The 19,290-nt window shown below is 38.6% G+C and overlaps 2 protein-coding genes across 2 annotated transcripts; one reads left to right on the top strand and one right to left on the bottom strand.

The window, feature by feature from the left end:
• The first annotated feature begins 5,652 nt into the window (after positions 1–5,652).
• On the top strand, positions 5,653–6,582 carry LOC136175461 (olfactory receptor 4C12-like). Its single transcript, XM_065945749.1, has one exon. It carries the CDS (start codon positions 5,653–5,655, stop codon positions 6,580–6,582), a length of 930 nt encoding a protein of 309 aa, XP_065801821.1.
• A 6,019-nt stretch (positions 6,583–12,601) lies between these two features.
• LOC136175127 (olfactory receptor 4C46-like) lies at positions 12,602–13,528 on the bottom strand. Its single transcript, XM_065945437.1, has one exon. The coding sequence runs from the start codon at positions 13,526–13,528 to the stop codon at positions 12,602–12,604; it is 927 nt and encodes a 308-aa protein (XP_065801509.1).
• Between the last annotated feature and the right edge of the window lie 5,762 nt (positions 13,529–19,290).

The following is a 19,290-nucleotide window of genomic DNA, read 5'->3' as shown; positions in this document are numbered from 1 at the left end:
AATGAAAGGCATAAAGATGGGAAAATAAAATATAAGACCATCATTATTCACAGATATCATAATTTTACATATAGACTCAAGGGCTCAGCTGAGCAGAAGAGAGAATTGAGTTGTCAGATGATAGAGGAGTGAATAAATTAATAATCCACAAATGAAGCAGCAGCCTTATCATTTGCTGACATAGTATAAGTGACAGGTTGAAACTTAAGTTAGTTAGTATCAACTTCCCCCTGTTCCTTTATCCCTCAAGAAACACTGTGCAGTGCATGGTTGCTGCTGAATGATAAGACTCCGGGATTCTTGGTCTCCGGAGGAGATGAATTCAATCCGGGGCCAGAGACGAGGCTGGATCTCTCAGAGCTTTTGTGTAATAAAGTTTTATTAAAGCATAAAGGAGATAGAGGAAGCTTCTGACACAGGCATCAGAAGGGGGCAGAAAGAGTGCCCCGCTGCTAGTCTTCGACTGGATGTTACTTGGTCACTAGCAGTCTGTTAATGAAAAGAAAGGATGTCTTAAAACTCAGAATGGCACCAGGTAATTCATCCCAGGCCATAAAACGATTAACTTGAATCTTGTAGAAGGGCAGATTACCACACAAATAGTTTTGCTTACATAGATTAGGGGAACAATATCTGAGTATAACATACCGGTTTGTCAAGTGGGTTGAGCCATTTGGCGGAACCAACATGAAGACAGTCTGGGATACATTAGCAGAGCTTAAGACAAATATTTCCATAAGAAAAAATGTATTGGTTAACTCAAGGTTTGAGAATAGTTAGCTTCAGGTGAAACCAGGTGTCATGGCAACACAGTATTTTAAGAGGAACCTCCTTCTAAATTTGTATAGAGAAGGAAAAAAATATCGGTAGTTTGTTTCCTCCTGCCGCTTAAGAGAGATAAAAATGTCTGACACTTGCAGCCTATTTCCTCCGTTTGGAGACCCCTGCCTTCCTGCCTGTTACCCTCTCAGTAGTCAAGAGTTAGGTGGATTAGCACAGATATGGGAGTCATCTCATTGTTGAGGGAGCCCTGAATTACCAGTAATTTTATAAAATAGAAATGGTTTAGCACTCCAGTTAATAGGCAGAGATTGGCAGAATGGACAAAATCATGACTCATATATATTCTATCTACAATGTTCATAATTCCAAGACACAGATAAGTAGAAAGTGAAAATGGCAAGAAATATATATTATGGAAATAGTAGCAAAAAGAGAGGTGAAAGAACAGACAATGCAAATATAGGACAAAATAAACTTTAGGCCAAAAATTGTTGCTATAGATCAAGAAAGACATTTTATAATGGTTAAATAGTCAGTTACTCAAGATATAATAATCATGAACCTATATGTATCTCAACCTCCTCTGGTGACCTCAGTCAGTGAGTAAATTTTCTTAGGGATATTCCACCTGGATGAAACCCCACGGTTCCATCATTTAGAGTCCTTCGTGCCTCAGCTCTTGATACCCAAGGGCTTGCATGAAGAGTACTTTATCACATAGTTTTCCAGACCAAGAAAGCAGGCTGTCAAAGTGCAGGGGAAGAACCAATCAGGTGAAAATGTGTTGTTCATGGATGAATTCCCCCAGATACCTGCTTCTGGGCAAAACCTTAAAAAAAAAACAGAGATAATTAATTCCTGGGAGGATAACGCCTTAGATAGAAAGGCTGGTTCTTTGCTGTTCTCAGTATCCTCTCTAAACACTAAGATTCATGGAGAAGATGTTTCCTCATCTTAAGAGAAGACTAAGAAGGGCGCATTGGTAACAGAAGTATTTGCGTCTCTTCTTCTTTGTCCATCGACTAGGTTCTGAAGGTCAGAAGGTTCCTCTTAGTACCTAAGACTTTGGGTTTCAAATTCAACATAGCGTTTTCTTTTCTTTTGACTCGATTTTCCAAGGCATTGGAGCATGCTGAATCCATTTAAATAAATTTGTGTCATCTTGACAGAAATGCTTCCTGTAGAATTGTCCAGGCAGTGGGGACTTGAGAAACACACATGATTTGATATTACAAGTAATGGTTATTTCATATTTCTAAATACCTTGGGCATTCTTCTTAACCACAGGGAAGCCACAGTAAGTGAACTAGAATTGCTGTTTTTTTATAGAGTTTTTAATACTCCTGTTTTTTTCCAAGGGATTTTTACAGTGAAAATCATTAAAGATTTATTCTCTGATATTTTATGGGGGGTTACTTTTAGATACCCTGGGATCTTTAGCAGAAATATTTGTTCTTCCTGTATATGGATTTATCTATGATTTATCCAGAATAGGGTTACAATCTGTGGATTCTGAAGACAGTTTTTAAGTCTGCATGGGACTGAGGGGAAGGTCAGCATTTACATCATGTTTTTTGAAGGAATTTGTCAGCTCATATTGAATTCCAAATTGAGAATGTATAAATTTATAGCATTTACAAGGGAAAACGTACCCTTTGCTGTGGTTGGGAATACACATTAAACCCCAAGTTCTGAGGCACTTTTTATTCTGATTATTTTCAAACTTTCTTGGATCTTCTAACTAGCAAGATCTTATTTCTGCTGAAGTGGATGTGGTCCCTGCAATATAACTGAGATTTTGCATCCCTGACCTAAGACTTAGACCTTTCTCTTAGAGAGTCAAGGCACATATTGCTGAAGATAAGAGATGAAAGTTAATTTTCTTGGTCAGCTTAAGGTGATTTTTCTTTCCCCTTTGTATACACTAGACTTAAGTCATCTTATGGGAGGTAAGGTGTGGCGGGGTAATAAAATCACTGTGTTGGGCATTAAAAGACTTGGATTCTTACTGACCACTAATCAGCCATGTTCCCTCTCTGGGCCTCAGCTTCCTTATTTGAAAAGAGCATACGAGTTGATAAAATGCAAGGACCTGGAAGAATTTTCTTTTAAACTTTTTATTTGTATTGGAGTATAGCCAATTAACAATTCTGTGATAGCTTCAGGTGACTCAGCCGTACATATACACGTGTCCATTCTCCCCCAACTCCCCTCCCCTCCCGGGTGCCACATAACATTGAGCAGAGTTCCATGTGCTATACACTTCCAAGCATTGATCCATTTTAAATCCAGCAGTGTGTACACGTCCACCCCAAACGCTCTAACTATCCTTTGGTGCTGGAAGAATTTTAGGGCACAAAATTTCTGAACTTGTTAAATAGATCCTGAACTCATTAACATCTGACTATACATCACACAGCTTGCCAAAATAACTGCCATAGATTACACATGGTCATAGGTGGTGGCTTTGTCCGAACTCTGACATTGCTGATTCCAAGAAGTAAACTAGACCTATACTGGAGACCTAAATACCAAAGAGCTAGAGGCAGACATCCTGATTTTTTAATACAGACTGCTCTATTTTATTTTTCTATCATGACTCGGGCAAGTTGTTTACCTTCTAACCACATTTCCTTATCTTTAAAGTAGGTAATAGTTTACCAACCTCACAGGATTGTTGTGAAGTTGTTGTAAATGGAATAGTGAATGTAAAACTTAGTATAGTGTGAACACAGCAAAAACCCAACAACATTTAATGATTATTATAAGAATCATATGGTGAAAATTAATTTCTGCATTCTATTAAGAATGAGAAAACAGCAGATTTATAGTAAAAGTTTGTATTTCATAATGTGTGGGCATATGGAATTTAAACAAGTAATAAAGGTTTCTCCTCTTGGAAGGAAGTTTGTCTAAGTTCTTGCCTATCAACTGCAGTATGAATGCCCTTATGAGAGAAAAGAATTATTCTGTGAGATGAACACTTTATTTCTCATTTCTCCAAAAATATGTATTATAGAGGATTTGAATGTTAATAGGCATAGCTAAGGTACAGAACTACAGGTACACAGCGAAGGTACAAAGGAAGAAAATGATCATGTGTTTGAGTCTGTCTGTTAACAGAGGATATTGAAGACATTGATAAGAGAACTATTTTTAACTTATGTCCTGATTACTTGACGGTTTGCAAGAAGCTGAAACAATAAGTGAAATAATAAAAATGAATGAATCACATTTGAGATTTTCTATGTGATTTTGATCATGAAATCCAATCTTTGCTATAGGCCTTCAGGAAATTATAAAAATGTATTATTAGGTTCTTGGTTCTCCCAAGGGCCGTCTTCTCCAGGGAAGAAATGGCAGTTAGAAGCAACTTGTTCCTCAGGTGTTCTTTTTCATGGAAGGATTCTCTGATGCCCTGTCCTATCCAGAAGGGAGACCACTATCCTGGGGCTTGGAACTCTAAAGCTAGCTTCTCAATGAAGAGTTGATGGGATCATTTGTAAGAGGTTTCCTTTCCACATACCTCAATATTCAACTTGACCATGTGTAACTGGGAGAACTCATTTTACTCTTCACTGCTTTTTTTGCTTTAATAATATATAAAGAGAATAATGGAGTCTGAGATACAGGAAAAAGTGAACATTAATAATGTCATTATTGATGTCCTATAAAACTTAGTTTTATATACTACCTTAAAGTTTAATTGAATAATATGTGTATTCCTCATCAAGTAAGTTGAAATAGACTTTGTAGTAAACTGATCGGTTTGGTTATTCAGAGGACTTATTGGCTACAAGTATAAATGGTATAAGTTAAATGCAGAGGACAATAATCTTTGCATGGTAGAGTAAAGATGGGATTTAGGGTAGTTATGAGACCCATGGGGCAGTCAGGGCAGCCTCACGCCTCACAGTAATTTTCTCAAAGCAGTGAGCACCCAATCCTGCCCCTACTCTATGTCTAGCTGGTGAATTGATAACAATTTTGAGTATATTAGAGCAGTTACTTTAATTATATTCAGATATTTCTTGGGATCCCATGATGTGTCAAAATACAATTCCCTATGTCTGTTTTCTCATGCATATTCCAGTCAATTTAAAACCACATAGTTTCAGCTTTAGAACTCTAAGACAAAACATGAAGGTTATATTTAATTTCTAATCATAGAATTAGTTATGTAAGCTGTAGAAATTTGGAAAATATTGAAAAACATGGGAAATAAAATATAAACCATAATCTCACATTCAGGAGCAAATGTCCTCAATGTATTAAATTATTTATCTTACCAATCTTCTATGCATATGTTTAAACATAGATTAGAAAAGTTTATAACATTTTCTAAGTGAAATTGTTGAATTTGAACTTTATTTTTAAAAGGTGCATATAAAATCTGTAATCTTTAAATGCTAATTCAATAAATATATTCACCAAATTTCCCCCTATTTTTACATAATTTGTAAAAATAGACTATTTTGTGATTTTTCAATTCATGTTATTTTGTGCATAAACTTTTAGATTATCCTCCAAAATTGTTTCTACTAATGTCCAAATTATTCCAATAAATTGATGTTCCATTAAAGTATTTCAGACACTATGGCCAAGGAAATTGAATTTCTTTCTTTTGGTTACTCTATGTCTTATAGAAATAATTTGAGATTAGAATAAAAAAAGACTAGGTCAACTAAAATAACTTTTAAGACACTATTCCTATAGCATTTTGGGAAAAGCAAGACTCATCTGTGACATCATCAGAGTACTGTTAAAAGGCAGAGTTTCGGTATATTTCACTTTTTTCATGGTTCTTTTTTCTTTTCTTTTTAAGGCAAAGCATTCTTTCCCGAAATTTTTATTACCTGCACCACATAGATGGATCATGAAAGGAATGTGACTGTGTTCATTCTAGTAGGTCTTACACAGGACCCCCAAATGCAAAAAGTAGTGTTTGTGGGGTTTTTGGTCTTGTACATGGTAACCCTCTCAGGCAACCTGCTCGTTGTGGTCACCATCACCACCAGCCAGGCTCTGAACTCCCCCATGTACTTCTTCCTGACCCACCTTTCCTTGATAGACACAATTTACTCTTCTTCTTCGGCTCCTAAGTTGATTGTGGACTCCCTTCGTGAGCTCAAGACAATCTCCTTTCATGGCTCTATGGCTCAGGTCTATGCAGAACACGTTTTTGGTGCTGCTGAGATCATCCTGCTGACGGAGATGGCCTATGACCGCCACGTGGCCATCTGCAGGCCTCTGCGCTACACGGCCATCGTGAGCCGCAGGCTGTGCCTGCTCCTGCTGGGGGTGGCCTGGACCGGAGGGTTTCTCCACGCAAGCGTTCAGACCCTCTTTACAGCCCGGCTGCCCTTCTGTGGCCCCAATGTCATAGACCACTTCATGTGTGACCTGTACCCTTTGTTGCAGCTTGTCTGCGTGGACACCCACATCCTTGGCCTCTTTGTTGCTGCCAACAGTGGGTTCATCTGCCTGTTAAGCCTCCTTCTCCTGTTGGTCTCCTATGTGGTCATCTTGCACTCCCTGAAGAACTCTAGCCTGGAGAGGAGACGCAGAGCCCTTTCTACATGTGGCTCTCACATCACGGTGGTTGTGTTATTCTTCGTGCCCTGCATGTTTGTGTATCTTCGCCCAGTCGCCACTCTGCCCGTTGATAAAGCTGTTGCTGTCTTTTACACTATGGTGGCCCCTATGTTAAATCCTTTAATCTATACCCTCAGAAATGCTGAGGTTAAACGTGCTATGAAGAAACTCTGGAAGAAAAAAGTGACTTCAGGTAATAGTTAAACAGAATCATTAAACGTTATGGATAGAAGTAATAGAGGTACTCTAGTCCAAGCCTCTTGATGATATATTGAATCTAACAAGGGAATGAATAACACTTGCTGATTGCCACTTAAGCACAAGAACTAAAGCTTGGGTTGGAATCCAGACTTACTGTGTCCCATCTCACTCTCCTTATCACAACTTAATGTGCCTTAATCAATAAATACTTATCTATTCACAGGAAATCTGGAAATACCTTCAGAAGCTAATAAGTAAAAGTCAAGAGTTTGAATTGGTCTTATTACGTAGCATGGAGATGTGTTGGTTACTACTGATTATTAAAACATGCCTAATGATACTCCTTTACTTTGGACTCTGGCCTCAATATAGAATTTTTTTGTGTGAATTTTCTTGTTCATTAAATCTTGACTGTACAGTAAAAGAAATACTATTTATGATATGCTTATAAGACTAGCATTGTATTACGTATTTTCCATATTGTATTAGGTGGGATCCAGTCAGAGAACAGAACAGAGTAATGTGAACTGAAAAAGTTCACATGCAATCAATAATTATGTCAGGGCTCTAACTATGAAAAGGGTAATGAGCTCTCCAAAAAAAGCCCTTTGACTGAGAAATGAGCATCCAAAGAAGGAATTAATTTAGAATGTGGACTTCCTTCCCAGGCCAGGATTTCAGTCTTTTGGAGGGAGTGTAGATTTTGCCCATGGATGAAGTGATGGCATGTTTGACCAAACTTCAAGTTAGTGGTAGAACTGAGATACATTCTGATACATACTCTTTATCCACATACTTTTTACTCATTAAACGCAACTCTAGTGTGTCTTTCCAGGCAGTTTGGACAGAAATGAGGTAATGAAACTGGTGATATTTATTAAAAAAAGCTTCACATGGTTTCCCACTGAACCTGATCCGATGGACCCAGATATGATCATTCGTTCATCAGCTGTGGCAGTGATCTCTACTCACATTGCACTTCATTGCTTATGCCACTTTTACTTTTTTCCCTTGAAGTTCTGGTTCTTATATCACAAGACAGTTTTAATTCTCATTAAAACAGTTAAAATACTGTTCTTTTATCAGTTCTAATTCTCTCTTCCTTTGCATCCATGTACCCATGTTGCTCAGACCAACTTGCTGCCACCACAAACTCATTCCCATATGTTTTTGTGTTTTTCTGTTGCTAATCACTGCTGTCAGCAGTTGCGGTTATGCCAAACTACACTCACATTTATAATTTTTATGAACAGTTTTGATTTGTGAAAATAATAATTGAAAACATTGGTGTCTTTATGTTAAGGTACAAACAACATATTATAATAATTACATCATATAATTTGGCCTTTAATTTTTAAAATAAAAGCTTTTTCATATGTGAGGAAACCTATATAACACTTTATCATATTCATATTTAAAAATTAAACTGGGCACACACATTTCTACAGATCCTCATAGTTCTTTTTTAAAATTAGTTTTAATCAGAGTATAGTTGCTCTACAACGTTGCATTAGTTTCTTGATGTACAGCAAGGTGAATCAGTCATGCACATATGCATGTCCCTTCTTGTTAGGATTTCCTGTCCATTTAGGTCACCACTGAATAGAGTTCTCTGTGCTATACTGCGGGTTCTTATTGTTTATTTGTTTCATGCGTAGTAGAGTGTGTATGTCAGTCCCAATCTCCCAGCTCTTTCCACTCCCCCTTCCCCACTTGGTAACTGTGTTTGTTCTCTATTATGTGTGACTATTTTTGCTTTGCAAATAAGTTCATCTGTATCATTTTTTAGATTCCACATGTAAGTGATAATATTCAATGTTTGTTTTTCTCTTTCTGACTTACTTCACTCTGTATGATAGTCTCTAGGTCCGTCCACACATCCGTGAATGGCACGGTTTCATTTCTTAGGGCTGATTATATTCCATTGTGTATATGTACCGCATATTCTTTATCCATCCTCTGTTGATGGGCATTTAGGTTGCTTCTATGCCCTGGCTATTGTAAACAGTGCTGTAATGAACATTGGGGTGCGTTCGTCCCTTTAAATTGTGGATTTCTCTGGATATATTCCTAGGAGTTGAATCACTGAATCATATGGTAGTTCTATTTTTAGTTTTTTAAGGAACCTCCATACTGTTTTTCATAGTGGCTGTACAAATTTCTATTCCCTACACATTTCATGGTATCTTGTCCTTCCACTATTTTCTAATTTATAACACCTTGTTGTAATTTTTTACTTCCTCTTGGGAGTTTTTCAATGGATCTTAAGCTTTTTGAAGGCAGATCCAGGTTTCTGTCTGTCTAGCTCTCTTTTTTTAACCACTGCACCCCCAGCAACTATCAACATGACTAATACATTCTGTGTGCTCCAAATATTTGTTAGCTAGTGAATTAAGACAAAAAAGTATAAAAGGAGTGCGTTTATCTTAAAATTGCTTTATATGTAGACAGAACCATGTATTTTTAAAAACAGCTTTTAATAATGAAATGTTACTGAAAAGTAAATAGGTTAATTGAAGAATATCGCTTAAAGAGCTCATATTAATAAGATAAAAAAATTCTTGCTGAGAGCAGGGAGGATATTAAGGTAAAACATTCGCTCATATGCCGAGAGGTGTAGTTTAAATTTCTTTCTCATCCTCAGTTTAAACAGCAATAAAAGCAAATTGTAGTTCCCTCTGAGGTCAAGCCAGACTTTTCCTTGAAGTTCAATCAACTTAAAGGAGAAAGGAATTCCCTAGCCTCTAGTACTACTTCTTTCATTTTAGTGACTTTAATTGTTCTCCTTTATATGTTCACCCACACATTCAGTATTTACCATGCATATGATATTGTGCTATCTTGTAGAAACTATTGCTATATAGCAGGCATGTACTTTACAGTACTTTACAGAGGGTGACTGTCTATGGGAAAAACAGAAATGCTTTTCTGACATCAGAATGTCCTTTTATCTGAGTCTTTACTCTTTCTGATGTGTGACCGGCAGAGCCTGGGTTATATGAGCAATGCCAAAGGGTGCCGAAGGCTGCAAGGGAATTTGGAAATGGTGTAATATTCATTATCCCCCCCTCGGAGGGAGACAGGGCCAGTGCGTTTATAGCATTAAATAGTTACATACTATAATATTGCAGGTACCATGTGACTATCAATGGTGATATATAAAAACAAGCACAGTTATTAATGAAAAATTATTAGATTTTTAGTGATAATGATCCAATATATACACTGTTAATCACAGGTTCTGGCTCAGTAAATGGTTAGTAGTACAATTATCTGTAAACATTCTGACATCATTGCCTGGAACTTCATTGAAGTTCAGTGCCTGACCTGGGAAATTAGTCAATCTTGGTTACTGGCCTTCCAATACATTTGCTTTGATGCTTTTCTCTTTAGGACACTTTTTGATCCTTTCCTTTTTCTGCTTCCCAGGTGGTGCCAGTGATAAAGAATCTGCCTGCCAAAAAAAAAAAAAAAAAAAGAATCTGCCTGCCAATGCAGGAGAATCAAGAGACACAGTTTCAATCCCCTGGTCGGGAAGATTCCCCTGGAGTAGGAATGGCAACCCACTCCACTATTCTTGCTTGGGAATCACAGGGACAGAGAGGGACCTACAGTCCATGGGGTCACAAAGAATTGGACAGGATTGAGCATGGGTGTATGCACACATATCTTTCTGCATATCTTCTTGGTTTATTATAGAGATTATTTGTTACTGTTCAGTCACCTATTTGTGTCTGACTCTTTGTGATGCCATGGACTGCAGCATGCCAGGCCTCCCTGTCCCTCAACATCTCCTGGAGTTTGCCCAAGTTTATGTTTATTGCATCAATGATGCCATCCAGCCACCACATCCTCTGATGCCCTCTTCTCCTTCTGCCCTCAATCTTTCCCATCATCAGGAACTTTTCCAATGAGTTGTCTGGAGTTTCAGCTTCAGCATCAGTCCTTCCAGTGAATATTCAGAGTTGATCTCCCTTAAGATTGACTGGTTTGATCTCCTTGCTGTCCAAGGGAGTTTTAGGAACCTGGAGTCTTCTCCAGAACCACGGTTTGTGCCATCTTTATGGTCCAGATCTCACAATCGTACGTGACCACTGGGAAGACCATAGCCTTGACTATATGGACTTTTCTTGGCAGAGTAATGTCTCTGCTTTTTAATATGCTGTCTGGGTTGGTCATAGCTTTTCTTCCAAGAAGCAAGTATCTTTTAATTTCATGGCTGGAGTCACCAACTGCAGTGATTTTGGAGCCCAAGAAAATAAAGTCTGTCACTGTGTCCACTGTTTCCCCGTCTATTTGCCATGATGTGATGGGACCAGATGCCATGATCTTCGTTTTCTGAATGTTGAGTTTTAAGCCAACTTTTCCACTCTCCTCTTTCACTTTCATCAAGAGGACCTTCACTTTCTGCCTTAAGGGTGGTGTCCTCTGCATATCTGAGGTTATTGATATTTCTCCTGGCAATCTTGAGTCTAGCTTACGCTTCCTCCAGCCCAGCATTTTGCATGAGGTACTCTGCATATAAGTTAAATAAGCAGGGTGACAATATACAGCCTTGACCTACTCCTTTCCCAATTTGGAACCAGTCTATTGTTCCATGTCCAGTTCTAACTGTTGCTTCTCAACCTGCATACCTATTTCTCAGAAATCAGGTAAGGCGGTCTGTCTGGTATTCACATCTTGATGATTATTACATGTCACGCAAATACTTTGTGGAATATAACTACATATATAATAAATAAAATTCCTGTCTAATGATATTTTTGAATCATCACTTTTTATGATTATTTTTCAACCTAAGATGGTGTCATGAGCAGTACTAGATATTCTGAAACCTTACAAGAAAATTGGAAAAGATTGTGCAATCTTCATTCAATGGTTACAGAAGTTCAATGACGCATTGCTTTTATAGCTATGTAATAACTATATACTACAATGTGACAGTCAACATACAACTGTCAACAATAATATATAGAGTTACTAGTGAAAGTTAATGGAATTTTTATTTATAGTAATGAAACAGTATATTCAATCTGTCAAGCATGCAAAATAAGTGAAAGTCCTAGCTGTTCATTTGTGCCCAACTCTTTGCGACCCCATGGACTGCAGCTCACCAGACTCCTTTGTCCATGGGATTTTCCAAGCAAGGAGACTGGAGTGGGTAGCCATTTCCTTCTCCAGGGGATCTTCCAGGCCTAGGTATTGAACTCACGTCTTCTGTACTGCAGGCAGATTCTTTACTGACTGAGCTACCAGGAAGCCCAACTCCTGGCTTAATAAACGGTGAAGTGAAAGTGAAAGTCACTCAGTGGTGTCCCACTCTTTGAGACCTCATGGACTATATAGTCCATGGAATTCTCCAGGCCAGAATACTGGAGTGGATAGCCATTCCCTTCTCCAGGGGATCTTCCCAACCCAGGGATTGATCTCCCACATTGCAGGTGGATTCTTTACCAACTGAGCAACTATTAATTATATTACTTTTCCACCATAATTGCAGGAGAGTGTACCAGAGCATTTAAGATTATGGTCTGGAGAATCAATCATATTCTGATTACTGACTCTTTCAATATGTCTGTTTTAATATCCTCCCCATTCTGAATATTTCCTCACTTACAAAATTGGGATGATAGCAGTGCCTGCTTCTTAGGATTCCTGTAAAGATTACTGCTCAAAACCAAACTACTTAGCATTTTCAAAATCTTATCAGAAGGAAAGTCTACAAATTCACATTCATGGTTGCTGTTGTAAAATTTAACATCAATTTGGTAGAATCTTCTATGTATGAAAGAAATAGTACTGGGTTATGTTTTTCTCCTTTTGTGTAGCTATTTCTGTTCCATTCAATGAGAAATGCTATAATTTTCTGTAGTTAATTTCTTTATCCCTTGAGTAGTTCTTACTGAGCTCATCCAAAATGTCATTTTGACATTTGCCTGGTGGGCTACATACAGTCCATGGCATTGCAGAGTCAGACACAACTGAGTGACTAACACTAATCAATGTTGAGTTCTAGGTACATTTATCTGTCTGCTGAAATAACTTTCCTACTGCACAATTGCCTAATGGCATTTTTCATCTGGGCATTTCTCAAGGTATAGATTAAGGGATTTAACATGGGAGTTATCATAGTGTAGAATACAGCAACTGCTTTATCAATAGGTAAAGTAGCTGCGGGTCTCATGTACACAAATGTGCAGGGCACAAAAAATAAGACAACCACTGTGATGTGGGAAACACAGGTGGAGAAGGCTTTGCGTCTTGCCTCCAAACTGTAGGTCTTTAGGGAGTAAAGGATGGCCACATAGGAGACCAGCAGGAGAAGGAAGTTTAACAGACAGATTAAACCACTGTTGGCAGCAACAAAGAGCCCTAGAGTGTGGGTATCAGTGCAGACAAGACTGAGCAAAGGGTTCAGGTCACACATAAAGTGATCTATGACATTAGGGCCACAGAAGGGTAAGTGGAAAATAAAGAGGACCTGAATGAATACATGAAGAAAGCCTCCCACCCAAGCGGCTCCCGCTAGCAGCCCACACACCCGCCAGTTCATGATGGTTGTATAGTGCAAGGGCTTGCAGATGGCCACATAGCGGTCATAAGCCATCACGGTGAGCAGGATTATCTCAGCAGCTCCAAAGAGATGTTCCCCAAAGATTTGGGTCATGCAACCATTAAATAGGATAGTCTTCTTTTCATAGAGTGAATCGGCAATCAGTTTGGGGGTACTTACAGAGGAATAGCAGACATCAACAAAGGAGAGATGGGCCAGGAAAAAGTACATGGGAGACCTCAGTGATGAACTGGCATTGATGATGACCATGATGAGCACATTCCCTACCACAGTGGTGAGGTAGATGACCAGAAACACAACAAATACAATTTTCTGCATCTTTGGATTCTCTGTGAGCCCTAGTAGAACAAACTCTGTCACGTTCCTGTTCTCCATGTGTATCATATAATGTTTCATTTCATTACCTGAAAGAAACCTGTAATTTTCAATCATGCAACTTTGAATATATTATACTCCATTCCAATAAGTGATAAGTGCCCAGGATATAATGAGTGTGGATTCTTTTGAGTTTATTTGACAAATAAAATGTTCTAAGTTTTTAAGATTACTCCTGTTGCCGCCTAGAGAAATTTCTGTTAAGAGTATAGACACAAGGAACTTTAGTAACCACATATGCAGGAGACCTTTATCTTCTGAGATCTCAAGTTACAACTAAACTGAAGTAGTAGATTTCCCAAATAATGGTATATATGTTTGAAAGGAGTTATAAAATGGACATAAAACCCATGAATATAAAGTTTGGAAGTTTCTTTTTACTCCCTAAGAAATGGGGAATTTTGGAAGGTTGTTAATATGTGTAGAGGGATGAAAGGAATTTGATCAAGAGGGAATCTTGCATGTTATTCTAGTAAAGATCTTTAAGTGTCTTAGATGAAGCTGGCTGAGGTTCACTAAAGGGATGTAAGATGGAGACAGAAACCACAGAAGCTTCTTATGAGTTGGAAAAGGAGTAACAGGAAGGTGGTGATGGGAATATAAAAAATGAATATAAGAGCTAATTAAAAGTATTTATAATGCATGTTGACTAAATCTAATCACTTAGCATTAATGTAAGCCTTATAAGTTAGTCACTCAGTCATGTCCAACTCTTTGCAAACCCATGGACTGTAGCCTGCCAGGCTCCTCTGTCCTTGAAATTCTCTAGGCAAGAATACTGGAGTGGGTTGCAATTTCCTTCTCCAGGGGAATCATCCCAAACGAAATATCGAACCCAGGTCTCCTACACTGCAGGCAGATTCTTTACCACTGAGCCACCAGGAGACCCCATGAATGATTGGCTACCTTAGTAGGTTAGAGGTAAAGAATCTCCCTGCTAATGCAGGAGACAATGCTGTCTTCAATCTCTGGTTTGGGAAGATCTCCTGGGGAAGGGAATGGCAACCCCCTCTCATATTCTTACCTGTAAAATCACCTGGACAGAGGAAACTGGCAGGCTCCAGTCCATGGGGCTGCAAAGCGTCAGGTAGGATTTAGTGACTAAACAGCCACAGGAATGGATGAGCGCTGTGTGCACGCTGTTTCATTCCCTCGCTTCCTTTTCTCAGCAATGCAGCCCATGCAGTTGCCGGCGTATCATCCCCTCTGCAGGTGAGGAAGCAGTGCCGGAGACTAAGGGTAGCAGCTGTAGTAGCAACGCTTGCACTAAAGCTGCACGCTTTCTGTGACTTTAAGTGCTCATGTAGACACGTGACCCTCAGCCCAAACCTAAACGGTCCTCAGTGCTGCCACTTTTATACTGATCTTATACATTAGGAAAGAGAAGCATAGAGAAATTTAGGATTTTGTCCACCACCAAGCGGTTAATAATGGGCAGGGCCAACATTAAATCTCAGGTTAATCTTATTTATTAATTTTCCCTTCAAAATTTTAACCTATACCCAGCATTGTTAAGTTAGGATAGACAATGTTGAACTAGTAATCTCATTTTGATAATAATTCAAATTACTTTAATACTACTTCAGAAGCTAGTTTATACAGAACAATTTCATCTGCTCTCTCACACACACAGACACACAGACACACACACACACACACACACACGATGACGTCTTTGAAATCTCAAGTAGTAAGTAAAATGTGATATTGCATTCATTGAATGGTCCTTCCATCTTGACTTTTCCCTCAGGCCTATCTCTCCATTCTCTTATACCACTCCAAAGACTGCTGGGACATCAGATTTCTCTGCAAAATGTTAAAAAATAAATACTGCTTGAGTATCAGAAAGACCTGATTCAAGTCCTGGTTCTTCTGAATGCAATCTCTTTCATCGAAGGTACATTTCTTTGTCACCTCATATCCTTGTTTTCTCAGCTAGAAATTTATAATAATGATATCCACCTCATAGATCATTGTGATAATTGAAGGAATATGTATGAACACATCCACCACGGTACCATGGATGCAAAAAAGAGCTTTTGGTTACTTCTGTGACTGTGTATGTCCCTGTGGGATAGAAGAGCTAACAGTTGGAGCAGAAATGCAGAGAACTGTTTAACTGTGCAATGAGCTCCAGAAGAATCATCACCAATTTTACTCTCAAAGATGCAATGGAGATTCATCTTACTCTTAGCAGTTTTTTTCATGAGAGCTTCCATATTTGTGTTTGATGAAACCACTAATGATTTATGTCACTGATATTTGTAATTTCCTCTTTTATATATGTGAAATGTATTTACATTTTGTTTTAATCCTCATCAATAGTTTTGCTTACTAAAAGAGAAGTCTCATGACAAAGCCTAGTTCATGGTGTCAGAGAACTGGGTGCCTACAATTTGTTAAACCTCTATGAGCCTCAAAATATCCAACTTTCAAATTAAGTTAATAAAATCACAAATTACCTTTTGAAGAATTGGAATGAAGATGAAATGTTCTATGACTATATCTGGAAAGTGCTGACAAATAATGAGTGCTATGCATGGGAAGTAATAACCTATAATAAATATTGGTACTATTGAGAAACTTACCTCAGCTCTCTTAGATGATTTTAGTGATATTTGAGGTGTCCAGAAAAAAATCCTATATTCAAATTGACCAATTCTTACTTTCAGTATGAAAAATGTCTCACTTGAGCAGAGTTTATTCACATAATTAACTGAAATGAGCAATTGTTAAGAAACTGTATGCCTTCAATATGTGTACTCTTTTGGGAATATTGATTATACCTCAATAAATCTGTTAAAAAAAAAGAAAGAAAGCGTTAGAAATAAAAATCTTTCCACCTAGCTTAAAGCCTCAAAATTTCTCCAAGAAGACCTGTTGAAATCTGTTCTCTTGTTTGAATTTAGAACAGGTTCACTAGAAACACTTTGGAGAAGCGATCTTAAATAAATCTCTCTGGTCCCACAGGGCAAGGGGCAGAGAGTGTGGAGGAAGCATATTCAAACGGTTCACTGTGCTCATGATGAATCTTGCTTTGGAGAAGTGAACTACAAGACCGGTCATTTTCACCTTGTCCTTTATTGCTGTTTACAGAGATTCCCACAAGGTTCAGGGATCTTGTCCTGCGGTTGTTGCTTTCTCTCCGAGGAATTGCCTCCTTTAATGAAAAGGCTTTGCCTTAGAAGCAGGTATTCAGGAGTGACATATCAGAGATCCACCCATTCTGTAGCAAACAACTAAATTCTCTACAACTGAAACTAAGTTTATGGGGGTCCTTTTGCCTGAACCTGGACTGTTAAGAAAAATGAGCGTCATGTAACAACAAAGGGGCACAATCCCAATGTGTGGACCTGTGAAGTAATTTCCCCATTGAATCAAGTCATGGAAGAGTTCCTATTTTGTTATGAATGTTAAACCCTTATTGGAAACCACAGCTGATTACTTGAGAGCCAGATCAGTGAGGGCACAAAATTAATGAGAACCATTTGAAGTTCTTGGCTCTGAAACTGTTTTTCTCTCTGCCTCATTTATTGAAATATCACCAGTTCAGTTCAGCTCAGTCGCTCAGTCGTGTCCGAATCTTTGCGACCCCATGAACCACAGCACGCCAGGCCTCCCTGTCCATCACCAACTCCCGGAGTCCATCCAAACTCACGTCCATTGAGCCGGTGATGCCATTCAACCATCTCATCCTGTCATCCCCTTCTCCTCCTGCCCTCAATCTTTCCCAGCATCAGGGTCTTTTCAAATAAGTTAACTCTTCGCATAAGGTGGCCAAAGTATTGGAGTTTCAGCTTCAACATCAGTCCTTCCAATGAACACCCAGGACTAATCTCCCCTAGGATGGACTGGTTGGATCTCCTTGCAGCCCAAGGGAATCTCAAGAGTCTTCCCCAACACCACAGTTGAGCATCAATTCTTTGGTGCTCAGTTTTCTTTATAGTCCAACTCTCACATCCATACGTGACTACTGGAAAAACCATAGCATTGACTAGACAGACCTTTGTTGGCAAAGTAATGTCTCTGCTTTGTAATATGCTGTTTAGGTTGGTCATAACTTTCCTTCCAAGGAGTAAGTGTCTTTTAATTTCATGACTGCAATCACCATCTGCCATGATTTTGGAGACCCCCAAAATAAAGTCAGCCACTGTTTCCACAGTTTCCCCATCTATTTGCCATGAAGTGATGGAACCAGATGCCATGATCTTAGTTTCCTGAATGTTGAGCTTTAAGCCAACCTTTTCACTCTCCTCTTTCAATTTCATCAAGAGGCTCTTTAGTTCTTCTTCACTTTCTTCCATAATGGTGGTGTCATCTGCATATCTGAGGTTAGTGATATTTCTCCCGGCAATCTTGATTCCAACTTGTGCTTCCTCCAGCCCAGTGTTTCTCATGATGTACTCTGCATATAAGTTAAATAAGCAGGGTGATAATATACAGCCTTGACACACTCATTTTCCTATTTGGAACCAGTCTGTTGTTCAGTGTCCAGTTCTAACTGTTGCTTCCTGACCTGCATACAGGTTTCTCAAGAGGCAGGTCAGGTGGTCAGGTATTCCGATCTCTTTCAGAATTTTCCAGTTTATTGTGTGTATCATGGAGAAATAAAATTGTGTGTGTGAAGATATATAATGAGAGTTTGATATAACTATTCAAAGTGTAGTGCTGGAGAAGACTCTTAAGAGTCCCTCGGTCAGCAAGGAGATCAAAACTGTCAGTTCTAAAGGAAATCAACCCTAAATATTCATTGGAAGGACTGATTTGAAGCTGAAGCTCCAATACTTTGGCCAACTGATATGAAGAGCCTACTTATTGGAAAAGACCCTGATGCTGGGAAAGATTGTGGGCAGGGCGAGACGGGGGCGAGAGAGGATGAGATGGTTGGATAGCATCATCAATTTAATGGACATGAGTTTGAGCAAACTTCAGGAGATAGTGAAGGGCAGAGAAGCTTGGGGTGCTGCAGTCCATGGGGTTGCAAAGAGTTGGACAGGACTTAGCAACTGAACAGCAACAACAATATACCTTGTCACAACAATATAATTACTACAATCAGCTATTTTACATATTCATGACTTACATTGTTACTAACTTTTCTTTTTTTTTCCTTCCATTGGTGTTTGGGGATAACACCTAACATCCACTCACCTAGGAAATTTCAAGTGTACAATGCAGTATTGTAACTATAATCACATTGCTGTAAAAGAGATTTCCAGATATTCTTCTTCTTCGTCTTGTATAACTGAAACTTTGTTCCCCCAATCAGTGCCTCCCTATTTCTTGCTCCCCAATCTTTGGCAATCACTATCCTACTTTCTGGTTCTATAAGTTTGACGTTTTAGATTCCATATATATGTAAGGTCCTGCATTATTTCTCTTCTCCCTCTTGCTCATTTTACTTTGCATAACATTCCCTAGGTTTATTCATGTCATAGATTGCTTTTCCTTTTCATAAAGGCTACATGATATTTTATGATATTCTAAATTTATATCACACTACCTATTCAGCCATCAATGGGTGCATAAATTGCTTCCATATCCTGGTTAATGGGAATAATCTGCAATGAACATGAGTGCAGATATCTCTTTGAGATATTGTAATTGATTTGAATTCCTTTGAATATACACCCAGAAATAGGATTGATGGATTAAAAGTAGCTCTATTTTTATTTTTTAGAGGAATCTTCCTGCTGTTTTCCATAATGGTTATGCCAAAGTATTTCCCACCAAGAGTACAAAAGTGTTCCCTTTCTCCATAT

This window comes from Muntiacus reevesi, chromosome 9, assembly GCF_963930625.1.
Source record: "Muntiacus reevesi chromosome 9, mMunRee1.1, whole genome shotgun sequence".
Taxonomy (NCBI): Eukaryota; Metazoa; Chordata; class Mammalia; order Artiodactyla; family Cervidae; genus Muntiacus; species Muntiacus reevesi.
This window is presented reverse-complemented; position numbering and strand designations above follow the sequence as displayed.